Source organism: Prionailurus viverrinus, chromosome B1, assembly GCF_022837055.1.
Source record: "Prionailurus viverrinus isolate Anna chromosome B1, UM_Priviv_1.0, whole genome shotgun sequence".
NCBI lineage: Eukaryota > Metazoa > Chordata > Mammalia > Carnivora > Felidae > Prionailurus > Prionailurus viverrinus.
In genome coordinates, this window is record NC_062564.1 from 44,891,759 (window position 1) to 44,916,074 (window position 24,316).

Sequence of the window (24,316 nt, forward strand, 5' to 3'; positions counted from 1 at the left end):
CCCGGCCTTACTGGGGACAGCCTGGCCCCGCTCTGGAGGCGGCGCTCCGGAGGCGGGGGATGGGTGTGGGGAGGCCGGCCTGACGTGGTTCCGGTGCCCCCTGGCAAGCCTTGCCAGTCCTCCTGCCTGAGCCACGGTCCGCGTCCCCGCGGGAGCTTCTTGACGCAAAAAACGCGGCCTGTTCCGGGGTCCTGGTTCCTTTCTAAAAGACCCACATTTTTGCCGGTCCCTGGCGTTGAGAGAGCTGTGAGCTAAGATTTCTGTGCGCGGGGACCAGGGTTCGAAGCTGCTAGAGCCGGAGACATGGCTGCTGGTGTCTCAGATGAGGCTCGTGAGGAACCCTTAAGAGACAGAAAACAGTTTCTGGAGGAAACGGCACGATGCAATTATATGGTTATTCTTGTCATCCTTGTCACCAGTGATGTCAAATAGCAATATGATGCGATCCACACATGTATTCAAAGAATTATCAATAGGCGCAGAAAAAGTAAGACATTTTAATGAATACATTAAACACCAAGTTAAAACCCAGTACCTCCAAGGTAAGGTTTCGGTATGCAACCAATAGGAAACCTTACTGAGATCTTTTTAAGCGTACGTAATTTACAAAACCCGGTGCAGAGTTTTGACTTACCGCATGCCCCAGTTCGGGCTATCCATTATTTCAAGAGATTGGTGACCACCTGCGGTAGCGCTGCCTTATCGGAGGGCACAGGTGGCCTTGGACCGCCTAGCATGAGCTCCGCACACATTCAGTCCAGTCTTGAGTGTCCTTATGTGTCCAGCTCTGGGCAGTGTGAAGGTCATAAACATGGCGAGGAGCCAAACAATGTAAAGGCTAACACAGTAAAATACGAAGTTTAATAGATGGTGAAATAGTAGGTGCTGTGGGTGGGTAGAGAGAATTCTGTTACGGAAAGTGCTTTTGGCTGTACTGTTTAAAGATTCTCAAACGTTTCAACTGGCTGGAGTGGGACGCTATTATGTTGGAGAAAGGGCCAAAGTGCGTCCCCCAGGTTGTCTTGGGGTGACTGGGCTTACTTCAAATCTTCGGGAAATAAAGGGCAATATTCTTTCTTCTATTACCATCTCCCCAGGCCCCAGGAACTGAGATAAAATTTCATATGTTGTGTTCCGGAAAATCACTTTGAGCAGAACCGAGGGTGCTTGCCATCAAGAACTACTTTGGGGGAAGTTTCTGTTTACAGGTAACTGGGGGTATCTGTAAATTAGGGTTGTCAAAATGGCTCTGGACTTGATAATTTCTACTCCTGACAAAATGATAAAAATTTTAAAAATGACTAGAATAATTATTCATGGTGTGTACATAATAGACCTTTGCTCTAGAGAGAGGGAGTTGAAAGGTCTGGGGCTAGGCAGCGGTCACTGGTGAAACAAAAGGGATTACAGTGATGGAGATCATGTTGAAGAGATGTATAGAGGAAGCATTGGGTGAACCTGACATAAAGTGACACGCTATTTGGAAAACATTTAAAAAACCATAAACACCTCATCAGAGCTAAAGGATGTATAATTCAGGTGATAGGTTGTTAACAAGTAGGAGTAACTTCGTAGGTCAGGTGTCGTCTTTGAATTCTAAGGTCAACCTCCCCCACCGCAGCCTCCACTGTTGAATGTGTGCATGGCTCCCAAAAAGGCATCAGGAGAGTGATTTGAACTTTCAAGTTAATAAGAATAGTGGTGCCAAGATTGGGTAGTGGTGGCACAGGATTGACACACCGAATTTTGGTTTCATTGTTGAACTGGCATCTTGGATAAGTTACTGAAGTCCTTAGTTTTTCTTTTATAAAATGGAGTCACAATCTCCTTCAGAGCTGCAGGGGGGGGATCAATCAAGATAACGTGTTAACACCCTTAGTAGAGTGCTCTGCCAAAGCGAGTGCAAAAACGTTCAACACATGTGAGTTCCCCCACCCTTCTTATCTATTCAGTCAACATTTATTGAGGCATTTCTCTGTAAAGGTACCTTTGGGGAGACCAGGATGAGTAAGACAGGCTTTACTACGGATTCATTTCTAAGATGCTTTTCATCGCTAACCTTCTATAACCCTACGGAAATAAATGGAAGTAAAGGCAAAAAGATCAAGGTGACCCCGGTCATCATTTCACATTTTCCAATTTCTTTACTTCTTAGCTATGCTTTTGAATGAATTGTATTCCACTTTTTTCTCCTGGTTTTCCTTTTTAATTTCTTCTCTTCCTCTTTCTGGGACATCAACCATGTAATTTATTTAACCTTTCATTCTTCCCTACCACCTAATCCTTAAAAAATGGAAGTCCACAATCACATCATCACCAGCAACTGTCTTTACATTGCTCTGACAGTTTGCAAGGATAAAGGGGAGAAGAGAAAGATTAAAAAGCCAAATACCCAGAGGAACAGATTATATAATTTTATAAAAATCTAGTATACTTATTCATCCTAAAGGCCATCAAGTGTTTAAAACATTCACCTCTATAGTCTGAGGCCCTGAATTATGGGAAATGCATTCATGGATTTTAAAACTGTTTCCTTCTGCGCATACTGTGATTCTTTCGGGGATAAAAAGAGATAAAATAATAGAAAATTAATGTTGCCTGGTTACTTGGCTCTAAAGAGAAATGGAGAAGTGATGTCTGTGCCCCAGTTTAAATGAATTGAGGTAGAGAAACCATGACAACAATCCCTCAGCAAACATACTGTCACATTTGGCTTTTGAAATGTGAATATAGATTCTAGAACCACAGACCTAGGGAGGACCTTTAGAGATCATTTGATCTTTCCTACAGAATTAGAATGACATTTAAACCCTCCAAACAGCATAGAATCTCCCCAATTTTTGAAAAGCATCAGAGAAAATGTTATTCATGTTAATCCCTGGATTTATTTCCTATTTGCACACAACTACTTTTCTGGATTTCAAATTTTAGCCGGTCTTATCTCAAGTAGAATCTTTTAAAAAATACTTCATTCTGCAAACTAATTTCCTCTTCTCTGGTCTCTGGGGAGCTAGAGGATACCTAGCCAACCATTATGCAACTTCTATGAATGTGAAGTCGCTAAATTCCCCTTATGCCTTTTATGGGGTCAACCCATGGGCTTTATTTTCTTACTTTTTACATTTTGGTCTTAGCATTTTGCTTTGCTAGCCTCCTCAACTTTATTTTTTATTAAAAAATTTTTTTAATGTCTTATTTTATTTATGAGAGATACAGAGCTTGTGCATGGGAAGGGCAGAGAGAGAGGGAGATCGGGAATCCGAAGCAGGCTCCAGGCTCTGAGCTGTCAGCTCAGCGCAGAGCCCAAAGCGGGGCTCAAATGCACGAACCAAGAGATCATGACATGAGCCAGAGTCAGATGCTCACTACTGACCGAGCCACCCAGGTGTCCCACCTCAACTGCTTTTAAATCAGAGAACTGGGAGTTCTCCACAGTTGCAAACCTGCTTACTTTTTACACATGCCATTTCTGTAGAAGCTGTATTCTTAATACTGTTTGCTGCATTCTAATATTGTTCCCCTTTCCCTCTCTGTGCCGGGCAGTCTGTAATCTTACCCACTTTATAGTTGTATGCTTCCTAGGCCTGTTTTTCCAAATGATTGAAAATGTTATTTCTGAGCACTTACCCACAGTAGGCACAGTGCTAACCCCTTCACGTGCGTTATTTCATTTCCTCCACTCACCCCATTTTATAGATGAGGAAACTGAGGCTCAGAGAGGTTAAAGAATTTAAGGCCATACACCTAAAAAATGGTAGAGCAGGGATCTAAATCATGGCAGTCTAATGCCAGTAACTACATTCTTAACTTACCTGTTCAATTGTAAGTTCATAGTATTTGCGTAGCAGCTCTCAAACCAATAGAAAAAGTTTGGGAGCATCATTAAAAAAAAAAAAAAAACTCAGAAAGCCTGGGCTAGGGTTGCCAAGTTTGGCAAATAAAAATATAGGATATCCAGTTAAGTGTGCATTTCATATAAATTAATATTTTTTTAGTGTGTCTCATGCAGTGTTTGCGACATCCTTACACTAAAAATTATTAGTTGTTCATGTGAAATTCAGACTGAACGGAGCACCCTGTATTTTGTTTGGCAGCCTTAGGCTGGGCGGCTTTCCGGAGTAGAGACTGTGACTTTCTCACTAAATTGATATCAAAATGAGTTTTGGCTCAACTCAAGGTATCTCTGCCCTTTGGGGAAGTGCAGCCGCTATGGAATCTTTAAAATCAGCAACCTCTACAGCACCTACCCAGAATCATGCCAAGTTTACAGGTTAGTTGTTTACTGTTTCTACATTGATGATGGGGGTATTCGTCTGAATATATTTATGTATATATATATTTTTTAAAGTTTACTTTTGAGAGAGAGAAAGCACGTACAAATGAGGGGGTGGGGGGAGGGAGGGGAGAGGGGGAGAGGGGGAGAGAGAGAGAGAGAGAGAGAGAGAGAGAGAGAGAGAGAGAGAGAGAATATGAATCCTAAGCAGGCTCCATGCTCAGCAGAGCCAGAAGGGCCTTGATCCCATCATGAATCTGGGGTCATGACCTGAGCCAAAATCAAGACTCAGATTCTCAACCTATTGAGCCACCCAGGTGCCCCACTAGTTTTATTTCTTTATATCACCTATCCTAACATGAGCTATTGCTGAATTTCACTTTAACAAAGAAGTAAATACAGGGGCACCTGGGTGGCTCAGTCAGTTAAGCGTCTGACTTCAGCTCAGGTCATAATCTCACTGTGGGTTTGAGCCCCACGTTGGGCTCTGTGCTGACAGCTCAGAGCCTGGAGCCTGCCTCAGATTCTGTGTCTCCCTCTCTTCTTCCCCTCCTCTGCTTGTGCTCTGTCGCTCTCAAAAATGAATAAATGTTAAAAAAAATAAAAAGTAAATACAAAGACTTGTTTTATTTAGCAAGACTGAAAATAAAACTCAGATATAAATTCACACCTTTAGTGTTGTCTAAAACAATTCCTCCAGCTATCAACCTAAGGCAATTAATCCAGCATATAATTTATAGAGTTATTAATATAACAAGAATCATTTCTCATTTACAAAGGGGATCATTAAACTGTTGGGGCTCTTTCAAAGTAGAGTTTGTTTGACTATTCAATTACCAGCTTACACAGAAATGGAAATACAAACACAAACTGATTGGCTATTAACTCTTTTCTAAGGAAGCAATAGAAACCGTGGCTAGAATCCTACTGAGCACTAAAGTAGAGGTTAAGTTCATGGACACAGAGCAGCCACTAGCCAAGATACAGGTTTATTTTCAACTGAGGGAGGTTTATCTTCAATCAAACTTAGAGAAGTCAGTAAATACGGTGATCTTACTTTCACTACTTACTCTCTGTAAATGGCAAAGTTATCAGTGCTGAAAGATACACATACCCATAGAAATTACAACAGATCATGTATAAAACAACTTTTTTTGGATCAATATAGTGCTACAATTGTCAATTTTTTTCCTCCTTCAACTTAATATGACCACAGTTACCTTCAGATTTATGTTATTTTAGTCTTATAAAAATTATTAACAAACTTTGGCTTCCTTGCAAATATTCTGTCCTTATATTAAAAAAGTGATTAAAAACAGTACCGAATATGAACCACTTCTGTAAAGTTTAGTGAGAAACATTCAGCCAAGGTGACTTTTCCTTGGAAAATCCTACAAAAACTGAATTTTATAAACAGTTACTTATTTTGATAGAAGTTCCATTTATAAATAGCAGCCATGACTTTGCTGCCTACAAAATCGTAGGCTGTCACATTTTACATGTTTAGAACTCAAATGTTTTAAGATCGGATTTTCTAGTGAGTGTTAAAGAAACAAAGTCGCACAGACAGACTGGTTAGTCCCATGCTGAGGAAACCGCTGACCTCCATGATTTCACCATTTAGGCAGGTTATAGATAACCGTTGAATTTGAACCGAGGGCTACTGCAACATTTATACTTTGTGGTTAAAGAGGAAGCAACATTAGCAGTGAGGGGGGCAGGTGCAGCAGACTTTACTGAGGCTCTGTTGTGGTTAAAGTGTATCTAGTGCAAGGGACAAACTATCACAGAATGTTGGTATTAGGGAGACTTTCAAGTTAAGAACCTGAGCAAACGTACTGTTCAGAGGCTGAGACATCCTTGCCTTGGGTTCTGTTAAGGTAGCGTTTTCTGAGGCCGAGGCGGCAAGTCTCAGGGTAGGGGGAGCTGACAAATATGAAAACTGGGGATGCTGGATGTCATGTGTCCTGTTGCTCCTAACAAGGGATCAATGGCACCGAAATGGAGGAGGGTGAGTATATCTTAATGACGGTTACCCTGTTGGCCTCAGGAGACTGACTGTCTTCTGCAAGCGCCTGTGAGCACATTAAAACCCATCATTCCCACAAACATGTGGTTGCTTGCACAAAGTGTGACCAGGACCAGTGGTTTGAAAATTCTAAGTCCCAGAGATAAGAACAGAGAAGGGCAGCATTTCAGAGGAGTTCACATTTTGTTTCTACCTAAGCAGGCTGATTGTTCCCAGGAACCTAGACAAGCCTGGTGCTACTTGGGAGCAAGCTGGCCCGAATTTTGGGGCCGTTCGATAAACCAGGTCTGGGCATGGGATCAAAAATGAAGTGGGGATCTGTGCCAGAAAGTATCATTCATAGTATCGCTGAGGGGGTACAGTGGTAGTTTCTTTGGTGGCAGGGGGAGGGGGGGAGGCTAATAACAAGGCTGAATCCTCAACCAGAGTTTGTCATGGAGAATACCAACGTGTTTGCAAGTTAACTCAAGACAACCTAACAATCTGGTTCACGACTCGTGGGCTACATAAGCTGAACGCCACCCCACCCCCCGTTTTAGGATAGAAGAAAACCTTTCTTTCATGTTTGTTCTCCTCCATCCCAAATCTCCCAGAGTGACTCAAATTTTTCCTACTTAGAAATGGAAAAACAAAAACAAAACTAAAACCAAACTCAAACATTTGAACAGATTTTGATGCAGCCCTTCCAACCCAGGGGCCAGGGCAGGGCCTCGGGCATGTACCCCCATCACTGTCTCTGGAGATTTAGCACTCAGTCTGACCCCTGTGTGGCTGTCAGTGCCTTAGATTTAAAAACACGTGCTACTTAGAGAATGGGCTCCCTTTTTATCGCTGCGTCAGACTAATGCCAGCACAAGCTAGAAGCATTATGACTAGGAGATCTTCCAGGGGACCGTCCTCCTCCCCCACAGGAGCTCTTCAAGGTAGAATCCCCACAATAGAAAAGACACGTGATCTCAAGGAACATACGCAGTTTGCCAAGCAGGTGCCACGGTGGCTGAGAGAGATGACGACCCCACGTCAGCAGCTATTAAGACACTTGGGTTGTTTGTTCCTGTCTTCCTGATCCCGAGTGGATTCAATGAACAGACGTGAGAGGAAAAAACCAAATCACAGAACACGTGAAAAGTTTTAAAAAGAAGCGTGTGGTGGTGCCCAAAGCCTGACTCTGGAATGTAGTTGGAAGCCACCGTTCTTTGAGCCCTGGGGCAAGGAGGGCAGTGGACAGAAAGGTCTGCAGAGCCGACAGCTCAGGTTCTTCCTTAAGAGGACTCCAGAAAAGCATGCCAACGTGACTCACAGACGCCCCGAGAGAAATGCCAGCAAAGCCCAACATCCCCTGCAGCTGTCCCCCCGCAGCTCTGCTGGCAAACTCAAAAGCACACGTTTGCTCAGTTGCTGGGCCTCACCCCCAGGTGTCTCCCACCTTGGAGGCAGCGGCGAGAAAACTGGACCCCGTTTTCCCAAATAAGGGAAATCAGATCACCTGGAGGCAACACCCTACGTTTCTCCCACTCTGTAATGACTGAGTCCCTCCTTAAATCTGCTTCAAAGGGCTAAAATTAGTGTCTAGAGGGCAAAGGTCAAAGCCATGGTTTCCCAGTTTTAACAGAAGTCATCTGACCCACTTACCTGAATAAAACCCCAAATCATCAACCCCTTCCCGTCCTTCCCAGGGAGGGGATCTATTTAAATCCATTTCTTCTTTTTTTTCACCACCGAATGTGGGAGAGAGTCAAGGCAGGTAATGTGGGAGGGAGGAGCATCCTGGTTCATCATTCAAAAATAAAGATCTCTTTTAAGTGTCATTTGAGGTCATATACAAAAATTTCAATTCTCCTCAGGGTCTGCTTCCAAGGGGTCATCATCGAAACTCAGCTTGTCAGCTAGCCCCTCGAACTGCTTGCCCAGACCGCCTGCGGAGTCCATGAACATGTTCGGGATGTCTTTGCCAAAGTAAATCTTGCTGTTGGAAGCAATGGCTTTGTACTTCATCAGCTGCAAATACTCAGGGGTCAGCTTCAGCTGTAAGAAAAAAGAAAGGCGGCTATGTGGAGGCAGATTCGAGAAAACTCTGGGTGGCACCCTTCACTTTTCACAAGGAGAGCATCTTTGTCAAAGAAATGTGCCTTCCCTACCCCTTCCTGGTCTCACTGTTCTGTTAGTAACGGGTACTGATTTCCAAGGTCAGAGCTGCAAGGGAGTTTTAGGGAGTTTCTGGGTTTAGCACGACAACTGAGCTTCTATTGAGGCACGGCTAAGGAACAGGGGAGCACCAGGCCCACACAGCACGGCAGCCAGCACGTCTGGCTAGGAGGGGCTTTGGTGGCAGTGGCCATCCAACATCACAAACCCTCAAACCACATCAGCCCAAAGCCAAATATACCCTCTCGTCACCAGGTGCATTGGGCTTTACCTTGTTTGCTTCAGCGATTTTCATAGCGGTGTAGCACTCGGCATCAGCCTTTGCCTTCTCCCGGGCCAGAAAGGCAGCATCTGAGGGCAAGAACGCAGTGAACTGCAGTGTAGACGTTACCAGAACCCTGGGCCCTGTGACGTTCCCCTGGTTGCCTCTGTGACCTTGGGAGACTGCTCTTTTCTCTCTGTGGTTTGGTTTCCTGTTCCATGAAATGGTGGAAAGAGGCATTTTTTCCTACTTCACAAGTTGTTGTGAAAATCAACCATGGGTGAAAAATGCTTTGAAGGCATCTCCGGGTAGTGGGGACCAACTCTGAGCACGTCTGTTGCTATGCCCAGCGACACTTACAAAGGCAGTCTCAGGAAAAGTGCTGCCAAGGGACACTTCCTGTGTCCACAGGCTGAGTCCTTGTCGCTCCGCGTCTGGGAAGACGGGTGGGGTGCCACTTCACCCCTCTTGTGCTGCACAGCAAGAGCGCGAGGAGCCCAAAGAAGGCTCTAAAGACAGCCAGAAGTGGCTCCCCCTAAACCTGGATGCCACGAACATGAAACAGCTCGGTCCCTCTCCAACTTCATTTCTCTTTTATTTCCACTGACCATTTCAAAAAGATTCTAGTTAACACTGGTTAAGCTGGCACAACTCCCAACAAGAGAAGTCCATGCCATGGTCCAGACTAATACCTGTTTGGATGAAGACCTACTTAAACTTCCACCATGCAAGCAAAACACTTCCTTAATCTGCTGAGACCAGCTTTCTGTCAAGCTGATGCAAAACTTTTGATGCTTGCTCCCTTGCCTTGGGAATGCGGCCAGCCTCGTGTAGTATCTGTAGCAAAAAGCCTGGAAGAAAGGTCAGCCTGTGGGTGGGTTCTTACTGCACACCCCCAGCACGGCCCTGGGCGGAAAGAGTGCACAGTCTGGCAGGGGCGCTGGCTGCATGGGGCCCACTCAAGTGGTCTTAGCACCTGATGACATGTTTTTATAAGAAATAAAAATGCGTTGTTTTGCAGAGAGCTCCCTAACAAGGAACTGCTGGCCTGTAAAATCCCAGCTGGCTCCTCACTGGGCCCCTGCAAAGCCTGAGAGCCCCATGGTGAGTTCAAGTTGACATGGCATTTCGAAGCTGGGCCTCGAGGTCCTATTTTTGTCATAGAATTTGCTTGATATAAGGCACCACGTGAAGGAAAGGGCAGGTGGTGGGGATGAGCTGAGGGCTCAGGGGCAGGGAACTGAAGGTGCATAATATTCAGAAAAGCCAGTCAAGAAAACACTTTTTCTCCAGCTCCAGTGTTGTTGGTACCGAAAAGGTGTCTTTTTCAGACCTGCCTCAGTATCTACCATAGGGATACTGAGAACAGACTTAGAAGCCACAGCTGTGGGGGGTAGGCACGGCACAAGGAGGGGCTGTTCTGGCCTAGCCTCTGAGTTCACTGCCACTGAGACCCTTGCCAGACAGCAGGGATTTACACAATTTCCCTTTTTCTTACTCCTCACCCGAGAGCACCTAACAGCACTACATGGACATTTGTTGAATGAATGAACGCTCTCTGAAGTGGAAAACGTATGCCAGCCTGGCCCAAATCTCCCCCAAACTTGAGTCAAAGCACAGAGAAAAAGGAATTTTCCAAAGAAATCAGGACACCTTAGAACAAAGGTTAAAGAGCCAAGGAAAGGGCTCGCCCGACCCCACCCCCACCCAGCCACACAGTGGGGCGTGAGGAAAACTCAGGCACTCATTTCAGCTTTGCTCACCTTCAATTTCTGAAATCTTTTTCTCGGTCTCCTTCTCCATCACCTTCTGCCCATAGGTGATTTCTGCCACCTGAGCCACTTTTTCTGCCTCTGTAGTGACGATGTTGAGAAAAGGCTTAGAGCACTATGGATATCTCACAGGCTAGACTAAATCCCACCCTTCCTGTGATCAGAGTCCCTGATGCGGGGATGCGGATGTGTTCAGAGGGAGGGCCCCAGAGGGTGACCACGGCGGGCACGTGTGGACTGCACCCGTGAGTGCAGTACCCCGACATCGGCACGAGACAGTCAGCCGGGAGACCTGGGCCCTCCCACGAAAGCGAGGAATGAGTCCCAACCTCTCTCCTAAGTCACAGGGGTGTTTCTCCCAAAAGAGTATTTTAAGGAATACGGTAGTGTCTAAAAAGGTTCTTCCTGCCACTTGACTCTGGGAAGCAGTCAGTAGTCGTTGATGATCTAGTGCAGAGGTTAGGAGCTGGGTTCTGGCCAGGGTCTCTGCGGGTGAACCCCATTTCCACCACTTACTTGCCACATGACACTGGGCACGTTAATTAGTCCCTTCGTGCTTGTGAGGAGACGAGTCACATGTAAGTGCTTAGAAAAGTGCACGGCTCATGGTAGGTGCTTGAGAAGTATTAGCTACTACTATTATCGATTAAGAATTAACTAGGAAGGGATCCTTTCATTTCAGAGATAGGGGGAGACTCAAAGCTCACCGGCCCTGCCCACCATCTGACAACTTCAGCGTCGCTTCCGGGAGTACAAGTGCCGCTCCTGTGCACGGCCAGGGTTTGCAGGACTGTGTGACCTAATCGCGCCCGAGGCTTCCTCGCCATCTGCCCGCCTTCCCCAGCCCTTCCGCCCTGAGAGGGGATCCCAGAACCACATCCAGACCGATCAGGGCCTTCTTGCGCTCTGTCTCAGCTTCCTTCTCCACCACCTTCTGTTTCTGGGCTGCAATGAGCAGCTTTGTCTTCTCGCTTTCCCTGAAGGGAAGAACAGTATGCAGCCGTGAGGCGGCTGCTGAAAACGCTTCCAAGGAATTTCACTGTCCCCTGGAGGAACCAAACTTCTGCTGAGGAGAGGCAAACCTGGCTTTCTCACTCTCGCCTGGAAGGCTGTTCCCTGTCCCAAGTAAGAGCAGATCTGTTGCAGGCAGTAACGCGGCTCTCTTTCTCCTCCCAAATAACTCATTTGTGAGAACTAAAGCATAACTTACTTAGGTAAAATGCACCTGCCTGCCCACTGAACCGCCTCTCCCTCCCATCTTCTTTGGCACGAGCCATGAAGCACAAACAATGCCCCCTGGCCCTTTTCAAAGCATTGCTGCTTGAAAGGGCTTCTCCGGAGCCCAGGTGACTGTTGCGACACACCCGCCCCATCTTACGGTGCAGCGGGCTGTGCTGAATACTCAAGGAGGGGAAGAAACGCGTGGCATGGCTTCGGTTAACTCTGGGATGGGATGAGGTGAGGGGTGTGGGACAGAGTGGGGGGTACAGGTTGGGCAGAGGGAATACTCACATCAACTCGTAGTTTCTGCGGATCGCCTCGGGTATATTGGGCTTTGTCACCCGCACAGCCTGGGAAAGGATAAAAATAGCACCTGATGGGAAGGTGAGGGTGGTGAGGGACCCGAGCAGCTGCCACTAGCCCTTGATCTGCTTGCACGAGAAGGACATCCCTTGGAAGAGCGGGGGATACACCTTTACCAGGGGGTGTCCCACAGTGGCCATGCTTACTTGGATGACGAGCCCGGGGGCCATGGAGGTCAGGTCCTGTTGCAAAGCCAGCTTGAGATTTTCATCAATCTGATCTGGAATCAAGAAAGACCGAAAATGTTGTTGTTACGTTTTTTAGGCAGGGTGGAGGAAAGTGTGAGGGCAGAGTACAAACTAACACGCCAGCTCAAGAATGCACCTGACAGGCCAAAGGTCTTTCCAAGGCAGAGCCCAGAAATCTAAAGATACCCTGCACATCTTTCTTGTTTTAAAAAAATTTTTATGTTTATTTATTTTTGAGAGAGAGACAGAGCACGAGCGGGAGAGGGGCAGAGAGAGAGGGAGACACAGAATCTGAAGCAGGCTCCAGGCTCTGAGCTGTCAGCACAGAGCCAGACATGGAACTTGAACTCATGAACCAGAAGATCGTGACCTGAGCTGAAGTCAGATGCTTAAATGACTAAGCCACCCAGGCGTCCCCCGCCACCCATCTTTCAAAGTGACATCCCTGTGCGGCCCCTCTACATAAGCTAGATGGGAGAGTGTCCTTTTCCTGTGGCCTCCAGATAAAATCACCGAGGCTGTTGAAATATCAACCTTGCCCAAAAGGAAACTGAGCTTTCAAAAGAACAAGTACAAACAACAATTCTAGCACATTTCTTGAGTCAGGCAGCAGCCTTCCCCTAGACAACAGCAGCGAAACAGAGGGCGGGCCCCCATTTTCAAGAGGAAGGAAGGTGGAGTGGTTGTGTTAGGTATTTCGAAGGGAGCCAAGCACATTAAATCTGGTAATTTTAGAAGTTTCTACCAGAAAAACAGACTCTGACGTCAAGGAAAGCCCCAGGGAAGACTATTTCCATTAAGAACTCCCATCAAATAACACAAGGGGAAAATGAAAATTTACGGTTCTGGAAATGAGCCCAAGTCCTCTGATGTGTCGTTTGCTTTGGCCCTGATTGCTCTGTCAGAATTCACATGGGAGTCGTTTCATAGAGAAGTTTAGGAAGAGCTCTAACTGGTTGCCCCTTCTGGCTGTGACTGTGCGGGGCCACAGCTGCCCTCTCTGGCCTGGGCCTTCTCTTCCAGTTTGACTATTAGCAGTCAAACTAATAAACCTGTTTGGTCACTATGCTTTAATTTTTAGGTCTAAAATGGCACTTTCTTCAACTGTCATATCGGTCAGCAAGGAATTTTAACATTTCTATGGACTGGATATGCTCTCATGAGCCTGTCAGCATGAGGGAGAAATGCCCCAAAGGCAGCACCTCAGACCTGATATGTGTTTAACAATTTGACAGATGGAGGTAAACATCACGTTTCATATTTTCTATTTTAGATAGATCAACCAAATTTGAGATGTTCTGTGCCCTCCCTAGGTTAATAATAACATTGTCATTTATTAGTGGACACCTGTGGTCCTGGGCTAGTAACTTTCTAGGACAATCTGGAAGAAATATTTTGCAAGGTGGTTTATTATCAAAGCAATACTAGTAAGTTTTTTACACATTATAGTTCTGCAGATAAATTCTGATTAGGTTATATTACACAAAGAGGTTGAATCAGGTCAACTTCTGAGCAAGTACCAGGTAATGTTTTTATAAAGTGGGCAGACTGGGGTGCCTGGGTGGCTCAGTTGGTTAAGGGTCCGACTTCAGCTCAGGTCATGATCTCATGGTTTGTGAGTTCAAGCCCTGCATTAGGCTCTGTGTGGACAGCTCAGAGCCTGGAGCCTGCTTCAGATTCTGTCTCTGTCTCTCTGCCCCTCCCCTACTCGCTCTCTGTCTCTCTCTCAAATATAAAAAATAAAACATAAAAAAATTTATAAAGTGGGCAGAGAGGATGCAGCAGGGTAAGCAGTGATGAGAATTAGGCCGCGAAGCTGAGTCAGGTCTGTGAGTCCTGAGAGGACAGAACCAGGAGAAAACCTCCATGCCTAACGAGTGGGATTTAAGACATGAATTTCTTCTTTACAGATGCAAATAGATTCTAAGCAAGACAGTGATCTCCCAAGACTTAATTTTTTTAATCAATTGATTAATTTTTTGAGAAAGAGAGAGAGCATGAGCAAGGGAGAGGGGCAGAGGGAGACAGAGAGAATCTTAAGAATCTAAGCATGGAGCCTGACGTGGGACTCGATTCTACAACCCTGGGATCATGAGCTGAGCCAAAATCAAAAGTCAGATGCTCAAGCGACTGAGCCACCCAGGCACCCCAAGACTTAACTTTATTTATTTTTAAAAAAAAAATTTTTTTTTTTCAACGTTTATTTTATTTTTGGGACAGAGAGAGACAGAGCATGAATGGGGGAGGGGCAGAGAGAGAGAGGGAGACACAGAATCAGAAACAGGCTCCAGGCTCTGAGCCATCAGCCCAGAGCCTGACGCGGGGCTCGAACTCCCGGACCGCGAGATCGTGACCTGGCTGAAGTCGGACGCTTAACCGACTGCGCCACCCAGGCGCCCCCCCAAGACTTAACTTTAAAAAGAAAAACATGGGGCGCCTGGGTGGCTTGGTCGGTTAAGTGTCCGACTTCGGCTCAGGTCATGATCTCACGGTCCGTGAGTTCGAGCCCCGCGTCGGGCTCTGTGCTGACAGCTCAGAGCCTGGAGCCTGTTTCAGATTCTGTGTCTCCCTCTCTCTCTGCTCCTCCCCTGTTCATGCTCTGTCTCTCTCTGTCTCAAAAATAAATAAACGTTAAAAAAAATTAAAAAAAAAGAAAAAGAAAAAGAAAAACATTTCAAAGCAAATATATTTTCTGAGCTTTTCTGTAAAAGAAGCTTCACTAAGCTACTAAGTTTATCTCTGTGACAGTAAGTTTTCTTTCTTTCTTTTTACTTTGTCTTGAAGATTTTATTTTTAAGTAATCTCTACCCCCAATGTGGGGCCCGAACCCTGAGATCAAGAGTCACGTGCTCCACTGACTTAGCCAGCCAGGCGCCTTGACAGTAAGAAGTTTTCTAATGCAAAATGATGTCACATTTTCATTTTCTCTTCATGGAAATTAGACTCCTTTGCCTTTTGTTGTTTCAAATGCTTTAAAATGTTCATTTAATGGCACAAGTTCTAAAACAGTGGCTGTAGAGAAAAGTAATGATATTTTATAAAATGCTAATCAGTTTGAGGTAAAAAAAAGAAAAAAATAAGGCAAACTTACTGCATTTTTTGTAAAAGCATGCTGAATCCAAACCCTCTAAAGGGAATTTAGATTCACTTCCTACTGCAGAAAAATTGAAAGTGACTCTGACGATTTCCCAAATCTGGAACACCGTGTGCAGGGGGCTCTGATCGCGGTCTCCGGCAGCACCAGGTGCTCCTCCCCTGTCTACTCTGAAACGTCCTCACGCACGGTCCTTTTTCAGAAGATTCCTGGGAAAAGTCACTGTCTAGTCCTCATATCAAGACTAGCTGTACCATCGTTTACTTTCGGCACCGGCTACTAGAACACTTCCGGCAGCAAGCTGAACCAGAACGCTTCTTGCGAAAGAGCTTTAAGGATTACTGAACTGTTTCCCTCCCTTGCTGCTATAGTCACACTATGTTTACTTTGGTGGCTAAAGAGGACAAAAGGTATCCACTTAAGTACGTGGATTCTTTTAAGGATTTTCCTATTCATCCCTACAGGTATAGGGTTAAAAAGACCCACCACCACAAAGCTCTGGGAACTTTAAGTAGCTCTGGTCCTTGTCCCCCTTCCAGAATTAAATGCGACTCCTGCCGTCCTCCTCACCTTTCCTGGCTTCCCTGCATTCGGCGTGGTGTGGTGGGAAGCAAGGTGAAGCGAGAGTTCTAGCTTCAGCCCTGCCATTTGTCTCTTTGGGCCTCACTCAGTACCCTTATCTGAAAATGAGGCTGCTGGGTTGGATACTCTCTCGGGTTCTTGAGAACTGACCCTGTCTTATTATAGAAGGGTGTTTTAGGGACAGCAGGTGTTTTACGACTGCCACTCCAGCCCTGATGTGGACCAGGAGGCCTCCAGTCCACTGTCATCTGTGTGCCCAAACTTCACCTGCCTTCTTGACCTTCTGCTGCTATCAGCACAGACCGGTTCCTGAGCACTGGGCTTGCACTTCCTGTCCACCCGTACCCATCCTGCCCTACGGTGGCTAGGAAGTCGGTGGTGGGGGGGAACAGCTGCCAAGGCATGCCATGGCCAGAAGAGGCTTCCTTACCAAAGAGCTCGATGTAGACCTCCTGAAGCGTATGCACGCTGCAGAACTGGTTCAGTTCGTGGTGGATCTTGTTGAAGATGAGGGCCTTGTCGTAGTCGGCAGTGTAGTTCTTCACTATGTCATACACTGGGAGGGAGGGTGGGATTGCAAGGTAAGAAAAGGCAGCCCCCCACCCCCCGCCACTGCCTGAGGTGCTGCAGCAGACCCTGGTGGGGGGTTGGTGTGGGGGGACACGCTGGGCAAAGTAAGCCGGTGGAGAAGGGAAACTGGGAAAACGTACCTGCATTTGGGACCAAGAAGTTCACCACTTCAATTCTGTCAAAGTAGATCATTACACCACCACTGTTGGAGGAAGAAGGGACAAAGAAGTCACCAGTAGGCTCTGGAACATAGTGCAGTCCCAGGGCGATGGTGTAAGAAGTGTGACTCAGCAAGAAAGAGTTCTCGGGAGGTCAGAAGGCAGGAGGGATCTCCAAGTAGGAATCTTCCAAGTTTGGAGCAAGAACACAGTCTCCCAAGAAACCACACATCCTAAAAATATCTCCAGATGGAGAAAAATGAAACTTTTGGGGGTACCAGTAAGAAAAAATAGTCTGTATCTTTTGAATCTGCCATGCCTTTTGACTGAAGCAATCAATTGCAGGGAAAAGTCAAGGTGTTCTCAGAACTTAAAGGTCACAGTGGGATTTTCCGGTCACCATTTCTCACGGTCTCCACCCTCACTTTGGTTCAGCCCTTCCCTTTCCCTGCAAATATTCGTTTTTATAAACAATTTTGGGTATACAGGAACGGTGAAAAGAATAGTACAACTAACGGCCATACACGAACACTAAACTTAACAACTGTTAACATTTTACCTTATTGATTGATCTTTTTTATGCTGAACATTTCAACGTTGCAGTCATGATACTCTTTACCCCTTCATACTTTAGTAAGCAACACTCACCTAGGAGTAATGACATTCTCCTATGTAGTCCTAACTCCATCCCCAAACCTAAGAAAATTAGCAAGAATTCCTTAACAGCCTCTGATACCTAGTCCTTATTCCAATTTCCTCACTCGATCCTGCTGCAGACTGAAGTGTGTGCCCTCCACAAAGCCTTAAGTGTAAACTCCAAAACCCCCAGGTGACTGTATTGAGAGATGGCCTTTCAGGTGGTAATTAAGGTTATGAGGGCTTAGGGGTGGGGCACTCACCCAATTAGAGTGGTAAACGAAAAAAGGCAGCCACCAAACATCTTTCTCCCTGCATGTACAGAGGAAAGGCCGTGTGAGCACACAGCAAAGCCACCACATGCAAACGAGGAAGAGAGGCTTCACCAGTTTCCACCCAGTCTGTGGCGCTGTGTTATAGCAGCCCGAGCTGACGAATCCAGGCCTTTTCTGTCTTTCATAGCTGGTATTTTTGAACCAGGTTCTAATCAAGGCTCACCATCCATCACATTTATGTCCTTTAAGTCTCCTTTTCAACCCAAAGCTCCTCCTTGTGATGAGATCAGGCCCATTATCCCGTGAGATGCCCTAATTCTGGATTTGCTCCCATGTTTCCTTGTGGTGGTGTTTGTCACCCTGTCCAGTTTAGATCTCCTTTACTTTCCAAGCGGACCACTAGAGCAGTGTTCTGTTTGGATCACCAGACCCTGAGGTCTCCCCCTACCTTTTTATTTATTTTTTATTATTATTTTAATGTTTATTTATTTTTGACACAGGGAGAGTGCAAGCGGAGGAGGAGCAGAGAGAGAGGGAGACACAGAATCCAAAGCAGGCTCCAGGTGCTGAGCTGTCAGCACAGAGCCTGATGTGGGGCTTGAACTCACGAACTGTAAGATCATGACCTGAGCGGAAGTCGGCCGCTTAACCGACTGAGCCACCCAGGCGCCCCTCCCCCTACCTTTAAAACATTCTCCATAGCTGGTTATGCGAAACCTATCTTCTTGTATCGGGTCATTTGCCTGCTGAAGGCCTTTAGTGGATCTTCACTTGCAACAGAAAAAGTCCAAACTTACCACAGCATCCCAGGCTCTCCCAAACCTGTCTACCTCCTATGATTTTCCCCGATGCACTGCACCACCTAGTCAAATTGGAGCCTAGGGAGCTAGGAGGTGGGGAACTTGGTAAAACTACCAAGAAGGAATGCATCCCTTTTCGCTATCTCTTGCTGCAGTCAGCCAGACAGCCCTTCTGTTGCTGCAGGTGTAACTGCTTTACCCCGGGGCCCTTACCTAGTCCCGCAAGGCACGTTCTTCACCTCATCTGTCTGCAGTGTGGTCTAGAAATGGAGGAGACATAAAATGCTGTAAAATGGGCAGTGACAAGCAAAGTAACTTCATTTTAGAATCCCAAATGGCCTGGTCCTTGAAGTTATCTGGGATGAGCTTTGCTCTTGTTAAACATGAATGTTTCACCTAATCCTCCTTACTTATAGGGTGTGACACCCAAACAAAGGTACCTACCCCCCCCCTTCACTGTAAGTGAATCACCATACAGATGAGCTTAGTAATGACTTAGTAAAAAAGACCCTGCATTAGGAGTCCTAAGACCTGTGTTTATCTCTGTCTCTTCCTTTACCAGTCTTGAAACAGCGGATTCTTTATTTGGCTCAGCCCGTTCTCAGCCTTATTGTAAGACTCGTGAGGTCATGTGCACAAATGCACTCTAGAAACCATCGAGCAGAGGAAATAGCAGCAGTGATGTACAGGGAGAATGCTGAGGAGGTATCCTGGGATATTTTCCTGGGTTAGTTTTAAAGTCATTCTCTAAATCTTATTCCTCTTAGCTGGACATACTTCAAAGATGGCTAGTCTAACTTAGCCAGGCTTTTAGATCTGTCATAACTAATCCTACTTCTACTTAGATGTCATTTCCCTTCACTGAGTCCAACCCCCCGCCCCCCCACCAAATTATGTTCACATCTATGAATTTCAAATAAGAACCAGCAAATTTACCATGTTTTATTTCTATTTATCTTGGTAGCCTGTGATTTAAAACACACAGACACACGCACCCTACTTTTCCTTCTATATATTCAGAACATATTCTTCTTTGGTTTTACCTTGAAGTGAAGAAATAATTCCCAGCTGGGGCTGCTGGGCCAAGGCAATGACCCCATCCAGCTATTTCAACAACCAAATAAAGCTCTAGAGTACATGGTTCATGGAGCCTCATTCTCCATTAGATATATATACATACACATACACATATACATATATGTACACATACACATGCATATATGCATACGTGTATATAAACATGTGCATATATACATACACATGTACGTATGTATGTATACACATATATATGTGTGTGTACGTGTGTGTGTGTGTGTGTGTGTGTGTGTGTGTATGAGATTCCTTGGAAAGGCATTATACTGACCTAATGGTTAAGTAATTACAATCACGCGTTTGTCAACACTCCAAATCTGCAGTGGTCCAAACATACCCCATAAGCCAAGTATACCTGCACAGACTTATATGATGTGATGAAAGGGAGCATGAGATGGAAACCAGGGCCACTGGTGGAAGTCAGTAGGGCACCGCCTCTGCAGAGGAAGAAGAGAGAGGCAGTTTAGCAAGAGGTATCTATTACATCAATACTATTTGCACCGGCCCCATAAACGTTTCATATAGAGTGCCACGTGCCTCAGCCATGTCCACAGACCCCTTCCTCTCAACTCGACCCTAATATTCTAGGAAGTCTGATGGTAAAACATAAAACCATTATTTATGCTTTTGTGGCAAGAAAAATAGGCACATGGGCCAAGTGGAATAAAGACGGCAGAATCCCTGGCAATACTTAACGTAAGAGGAACTCTGTCATATCCGTTGAGCTTGTGGCAATCCAGGAGGGCAGTTAAGTCCAGTAACACATTTATCAATTAACTGCACTAATGCTGGATCCCAGTGACATGAACAATCAAAAGAATAATTTAGAAATGCTTTAAAAATCATTTACAAACAAGGGGCGCCTGGGTGGCTCTGTCGGTTAAGCATCCGACTTTGGCTCAGATCATGATGTCACGGTTCATGAGTTTGAGCCCCATGTCGGGCTCTGTGCTGACAGCTCAGAGCCTGGAGCCTGCTTTGGATTCTGTGTCTCCCTCTCTCTCTGCCCCTGCCCCCCACCCCCCCCCCACCACACTCTGTCTCTATCTCTCAAAAATAAATAAAAATGTTTAAAAAATTGTTAAAAATCATTTACAAATATTTTTCAGGCGGTAGCATTACTTTATAACCAAGTTGTATGTAAAGGGTAACAAAGTTAAAAGCCTTTTTTGGGGGACACATAAGCAGAAGGTGGGGAGAAATAAAGGGGAGAGTGGATCCCAAGGAGACTTTTAGAACTTGCTATCAGCAATCCAGGAATATCTTGAGCATATATAAGAAGGAGCTCATAAAGACTTAAAGCAAAAAACCTGGTCATGGAGGTTACTGAAAGGAAAGCAACCCAAGATTTGTAAGTGCTTCTTTGCTTTATATTATGAAGGAAAAAAATACATTATTATATTTTTTAAAAAGAGCAATAAAACAGCTACCCAACGGAGCTTTCTTGTAAGAACCACTATCCTAGCGCTTGCCTGAACGGTTATGTATCAATCTGCAGGATTTCTCATTTTGCCTGAAACGTTAATTTTAAAGAGTGGGTACAAACTGGCAGATCAGGCTAGCTCAAGTTGCCATCAAGAACTGGTGCTCGTCGGAGGTAACCTTGTGGCACCAAGATGCCGGGAGGGGGATATGAGAAAACGAGGTTTCAGAGATAACCTGCAAGCACTGGTTTCCTGTGGATTTTAACTCTAAACCTCTATACACATTTATCATTCACCGTCCACAGCATCAACTTGAGACTATGAAGTTTCATATTTACATTTATGTATGTATATAAGCGTGTGTGTAGATGCCCCCCTCCCCTGGTCACTGACACAACAGCTCAGTCTAAAAGATTCCTCTATTCAATGTACACAGATATTCAACAGAATCTGCTAGACAGTGAGTAGGAAAGAAAGTCATTTAACAGGAAGTTGCAAGCTTCTCCCTGTCCCTTTCTTACCTGTAATACACCCCAATATGTCCCTCTTCTATCTTGTGCACAGCTGAGAAAAGAGACGCACAAAAGAAACTGGAAGCCACAGCCACAACTGCTCCCAACTGAGCCATCAGTGAGCCTTTATCCTAGGGAAAAAGAGGCAAGAAAATGTGTGTGGTCCGACATGCAGGAGAAAAGCTATGACAAACAGAGAGAGCACCTTACTAAGCTGGGCTCCCTGTAAGTGGCTCCTATCCAGCCTGCTGTAGTATGAACACAAGGCTAGATCTACAACTCTCTTCATCCCTGTTCTCAGGCAACATTCCCACTCCTTCCTTAGCTGTGGAATTATATTCCCCACCTCGCTGGAGAGGCAGTGGCTCCAGATACAGCCGGGCCCCAAGAGAGAACCAGTGCCAATTGGGCAGCGTTCAGAACACAGCCTTCTCTTCCTGTGAACACGAATGTGCTGTCACGGGAGCCACTCACGCTAGTAAAAGGGAAGAGAGGCAGCTGCAGTATGTTGCCCAAATTACAGAGGATGTCAAATGACAGGCAGTTGTGGCTATGTAATTCTGGTCAGAGCCTCCCAGTCCTAATTGCCTGCCATTTCAAAAGAAACCATTATTTAGTCCTTCCAGATGCTGGAGCGACAGACACAGCATGTGAGCAGAATTCCATGATGGGATTCTCTGGCTTTTCGTCCACCTTCCCAGTTATTCCTCTGGATCTAAAGGGGGGAGGGCTCTACACTCCCTCCCATACACTTGACTGGCACTTTGCACCCGACAGGTCCCCAAGCCCCACGGTTAGAGAAGAAAGAGGGTTCCCAAGGGTGCGCAGATGGGCTCCTGGGTCCAATTGGGTCCAGGCACCAGGATGAGAAAGAGCTGGCATCTAGAGACTCATTTTCTGAACACCGAAGGATCTGGAAAAACGATGGTAACTGACAGCAAAGTTCACAGGCGTGCCCGGGCCCACCCGTGCAGGGCGTGGATTCTGCCTCCCAGGACTAACATAGCTAGGGCTCAGACATCTGCAAGGCGCTTATTTTACCGTAGCGGACTCCAGCTACCGATCTGCAGCTGTGTCCTTTCTGCAGATGCCCTCCTCCCCGCTCCCAAATCGCGCCCCTTCCCTGCCCTCTTCCGAGAGAGGGTCGCGCGTCCCAAGCGCCCTGGGGTTCAGGGGGAAGGGACGAAACAGAAAGGGGTTGCTTTCTAGCTCCTGAGGGAGAGAGGCTGCTGGGGTTCGAGCCCGGGAGAACGGCTGATCAGCTCGGGCCGGGAGCCGCAAAAAGGCCCAGTGCGAACACTAAGGGGCGGGGGCCGCGTACCAGGCTGTCCCTCCAGGCGCTCCGTACTCGTCCGAACCCCCGTGCAACCGTAGAAACCGCCACGCCCCTCCACACGCTACTTCCTTCCGGGTCCGTCGCCTCGATGACGCCTTTAGTTCACGCGAGAAGACTCCCGCCTTCTTAGCTCGTCAGCCCCGCCCCCGCGCTCCCCGAGTTCAGTGTCCGCGCGTGGGCGCCAGGGGGCGCCCTCGGCTTGGTCCGGCCCGTTGGGACCTCTGGTTAGGGTTTCCAGGGCGGGGACGGTGCGGAGCGCCTGGAGAGTGACGCGCGGGAGGACGCTAGTAGCGGCGGGTGCTGAGTGACTGAGCGTGTAGCTTTCCGAGGTTTTGACTTTGGAATTTGCCCTGGATTCCCCCCCGCCCCCCTCCCCCCCAGCCCTGCCATTAGGTCAAGTGTATTTTTCGGGGCAGGTACCAGCGAGTTGCAGCCATTCTAGCCCTCTGCTCGCGCTTTCCTGTAGCACCGGTGAATGAAACACGTCTTTTAACGCGTGGATTAGCACCTTTACGTCGTTCATCAACAAACAGTCCCTATTTTGAATTGCTTTCCTAGGAGCCTTGGCCTTTGAGGTCCCCACAGCACCATACAGTAGACAAAAAAGGAGTTATCCCAGTTTTAGTAAATAGGATCCTGAGCTCAGTGTGGTGCGGGGGTAACGGTGGATGAAAGCCTCCCTTGCGCTCCGTCAACTTCAGGAGCTTAACTGCCTTTGTAACACCCAACTGCGGTACACAGAGGCTGGTGCGCTCTCCTTGGAGGGACTAAGTTCCCTGAGGGCAGCTTAGGTATTCAGCAAATGCAGACTGAAGGCATAATGGCACCAGGATCAGGATCTAGAGCTTGGGTGTTCTGGTCTCAGGGCCTCACGTTGTCCGCAGCTGTGGCTGTTCAACAGCAGCACATCGGGACATTTCTCATTCAGCCACTGAACTTATTTTGTTTGCAGAAGAGAAAAGAGTCCAGTTAATTGCAGCCCCCAGTAAATGAAAAGCTTTTACACAGAGAGGATGGCAAGATGGTGCTGTTAGACAGATTTAGGACACAGGGAAAGAAAAGCGTAGGTTTTCCGGGCATGTCTGCTTGGAATTCATCCTGGGTTTGCCCTGGATGAGTCTGTGCTGGGATGTTTCAGCATTACATGGTTAAGCCCACAAGTGGGCTGCCTGGTGCTGCCTTGGGGGCTCTGTGCCCACCTCCATCAGCGAGGACCTCTTCTCTCCCCATCCTGTCACTGCAAATCCCCCCTCCTCCCAGCTGGTCAGTCTCCTGATGGATCCTATCAGAACTTAAGAGCTTTTTATCTCCACCTTCAGTGAAATAAGTCACCAGGGCACACTTAGTAAGTTTATTAAATGGTTGAGTGGATGAGTCAGAGAAATAGAAATATTCAGATAGGAATATTCAGATGATCTAGCATTTCCGAAAATCCCTTTCTTAAGACTTCTGTGGTTTTTCTGACAATATCCAGTATTATCAAGCAGGTACATCTGTAATGATTTGTTTAATGAAAGTATTTAAAAATCCATTTTTAAAAAGTTTTTAAATGTTTATTTTATTTATTTATTTATTTATTTATTT

General features: G+C 46.4%; 1 protein-coding gene and 1 long non-coding RNA gene across 5 annotated transcripts; one reads left to right on the forward strand and one right to left on the reverse strand.

The window, feature by feature from the left end:
- The first annotated feature begins 50 nt into the window (after positions 1–50).
- Positions 51–4,260, forward strand: LOC125163645 (uncharacterized). Its single transcript, XR_007151533.1, has 3 exons — positions 51–542; positions 1,098–1,208; positions 4,095–4,260. It is a non-coding gene; the product is annotated as an uncharacterized LOC125163645 (long non-coding RNA).
- On the reverse strand, positions 3,350–22,830 carry ERLIN2 (ER lipid raft associated 2). Of its 4 annotated transcripts, XR_007151532.1 has the most exons (13): positions 22,718–22,830; positions 21,406–21,527; positions 19,816–19,897; positions 18,582–18,628; positions 16,640–16,701; positions 16,360–16,485; positions 12,212–12,285; positions 11,994–12,052; positions 11,367–11,458; positions 10,473–10,562; positions 8,719–8,798; positions 6,333–8,327; positions 3,350–3,361 (listed from the first exon to the last, which is right to left on the reverse strand). XR_007151532.1 is itself a non-coding variant. In XM_047855695.1 (12 exons), the coding sequence occupies exons 2-12, from the start codon at positions 21,510–21,512 to the stop codon at positions 8,133–8,135; spliced, it is 1,014 nt and encodes a 337-aa protein (XP_047711651.1). In that variant the 5' UTR covers positions 21,513–21,527; positions 22,718–22,830; the 3' UTR covers positions 4,882–8,132. The 4 variants fall into 4 exon arrangements, 3 of the variants coding, with proteins under 3 accessions (XP_047711651.1, XP_047711652.1, XP_047711654.1); XM_047855695.1 differs by lacking the exon at positions 3,350–3,361 and having other exon boundaries at positions 4,882–8,327; XM_047855696.1 differs by lacking the exons at positions 3,350–3,361; positions 22,718–22,830 and adding an exon at positions 22,438–22,687 and having other exon boundaries at positions 4,882–8,327.
- Positions 22,831–24,316: the final 1,486 nt, after the last annotated feature.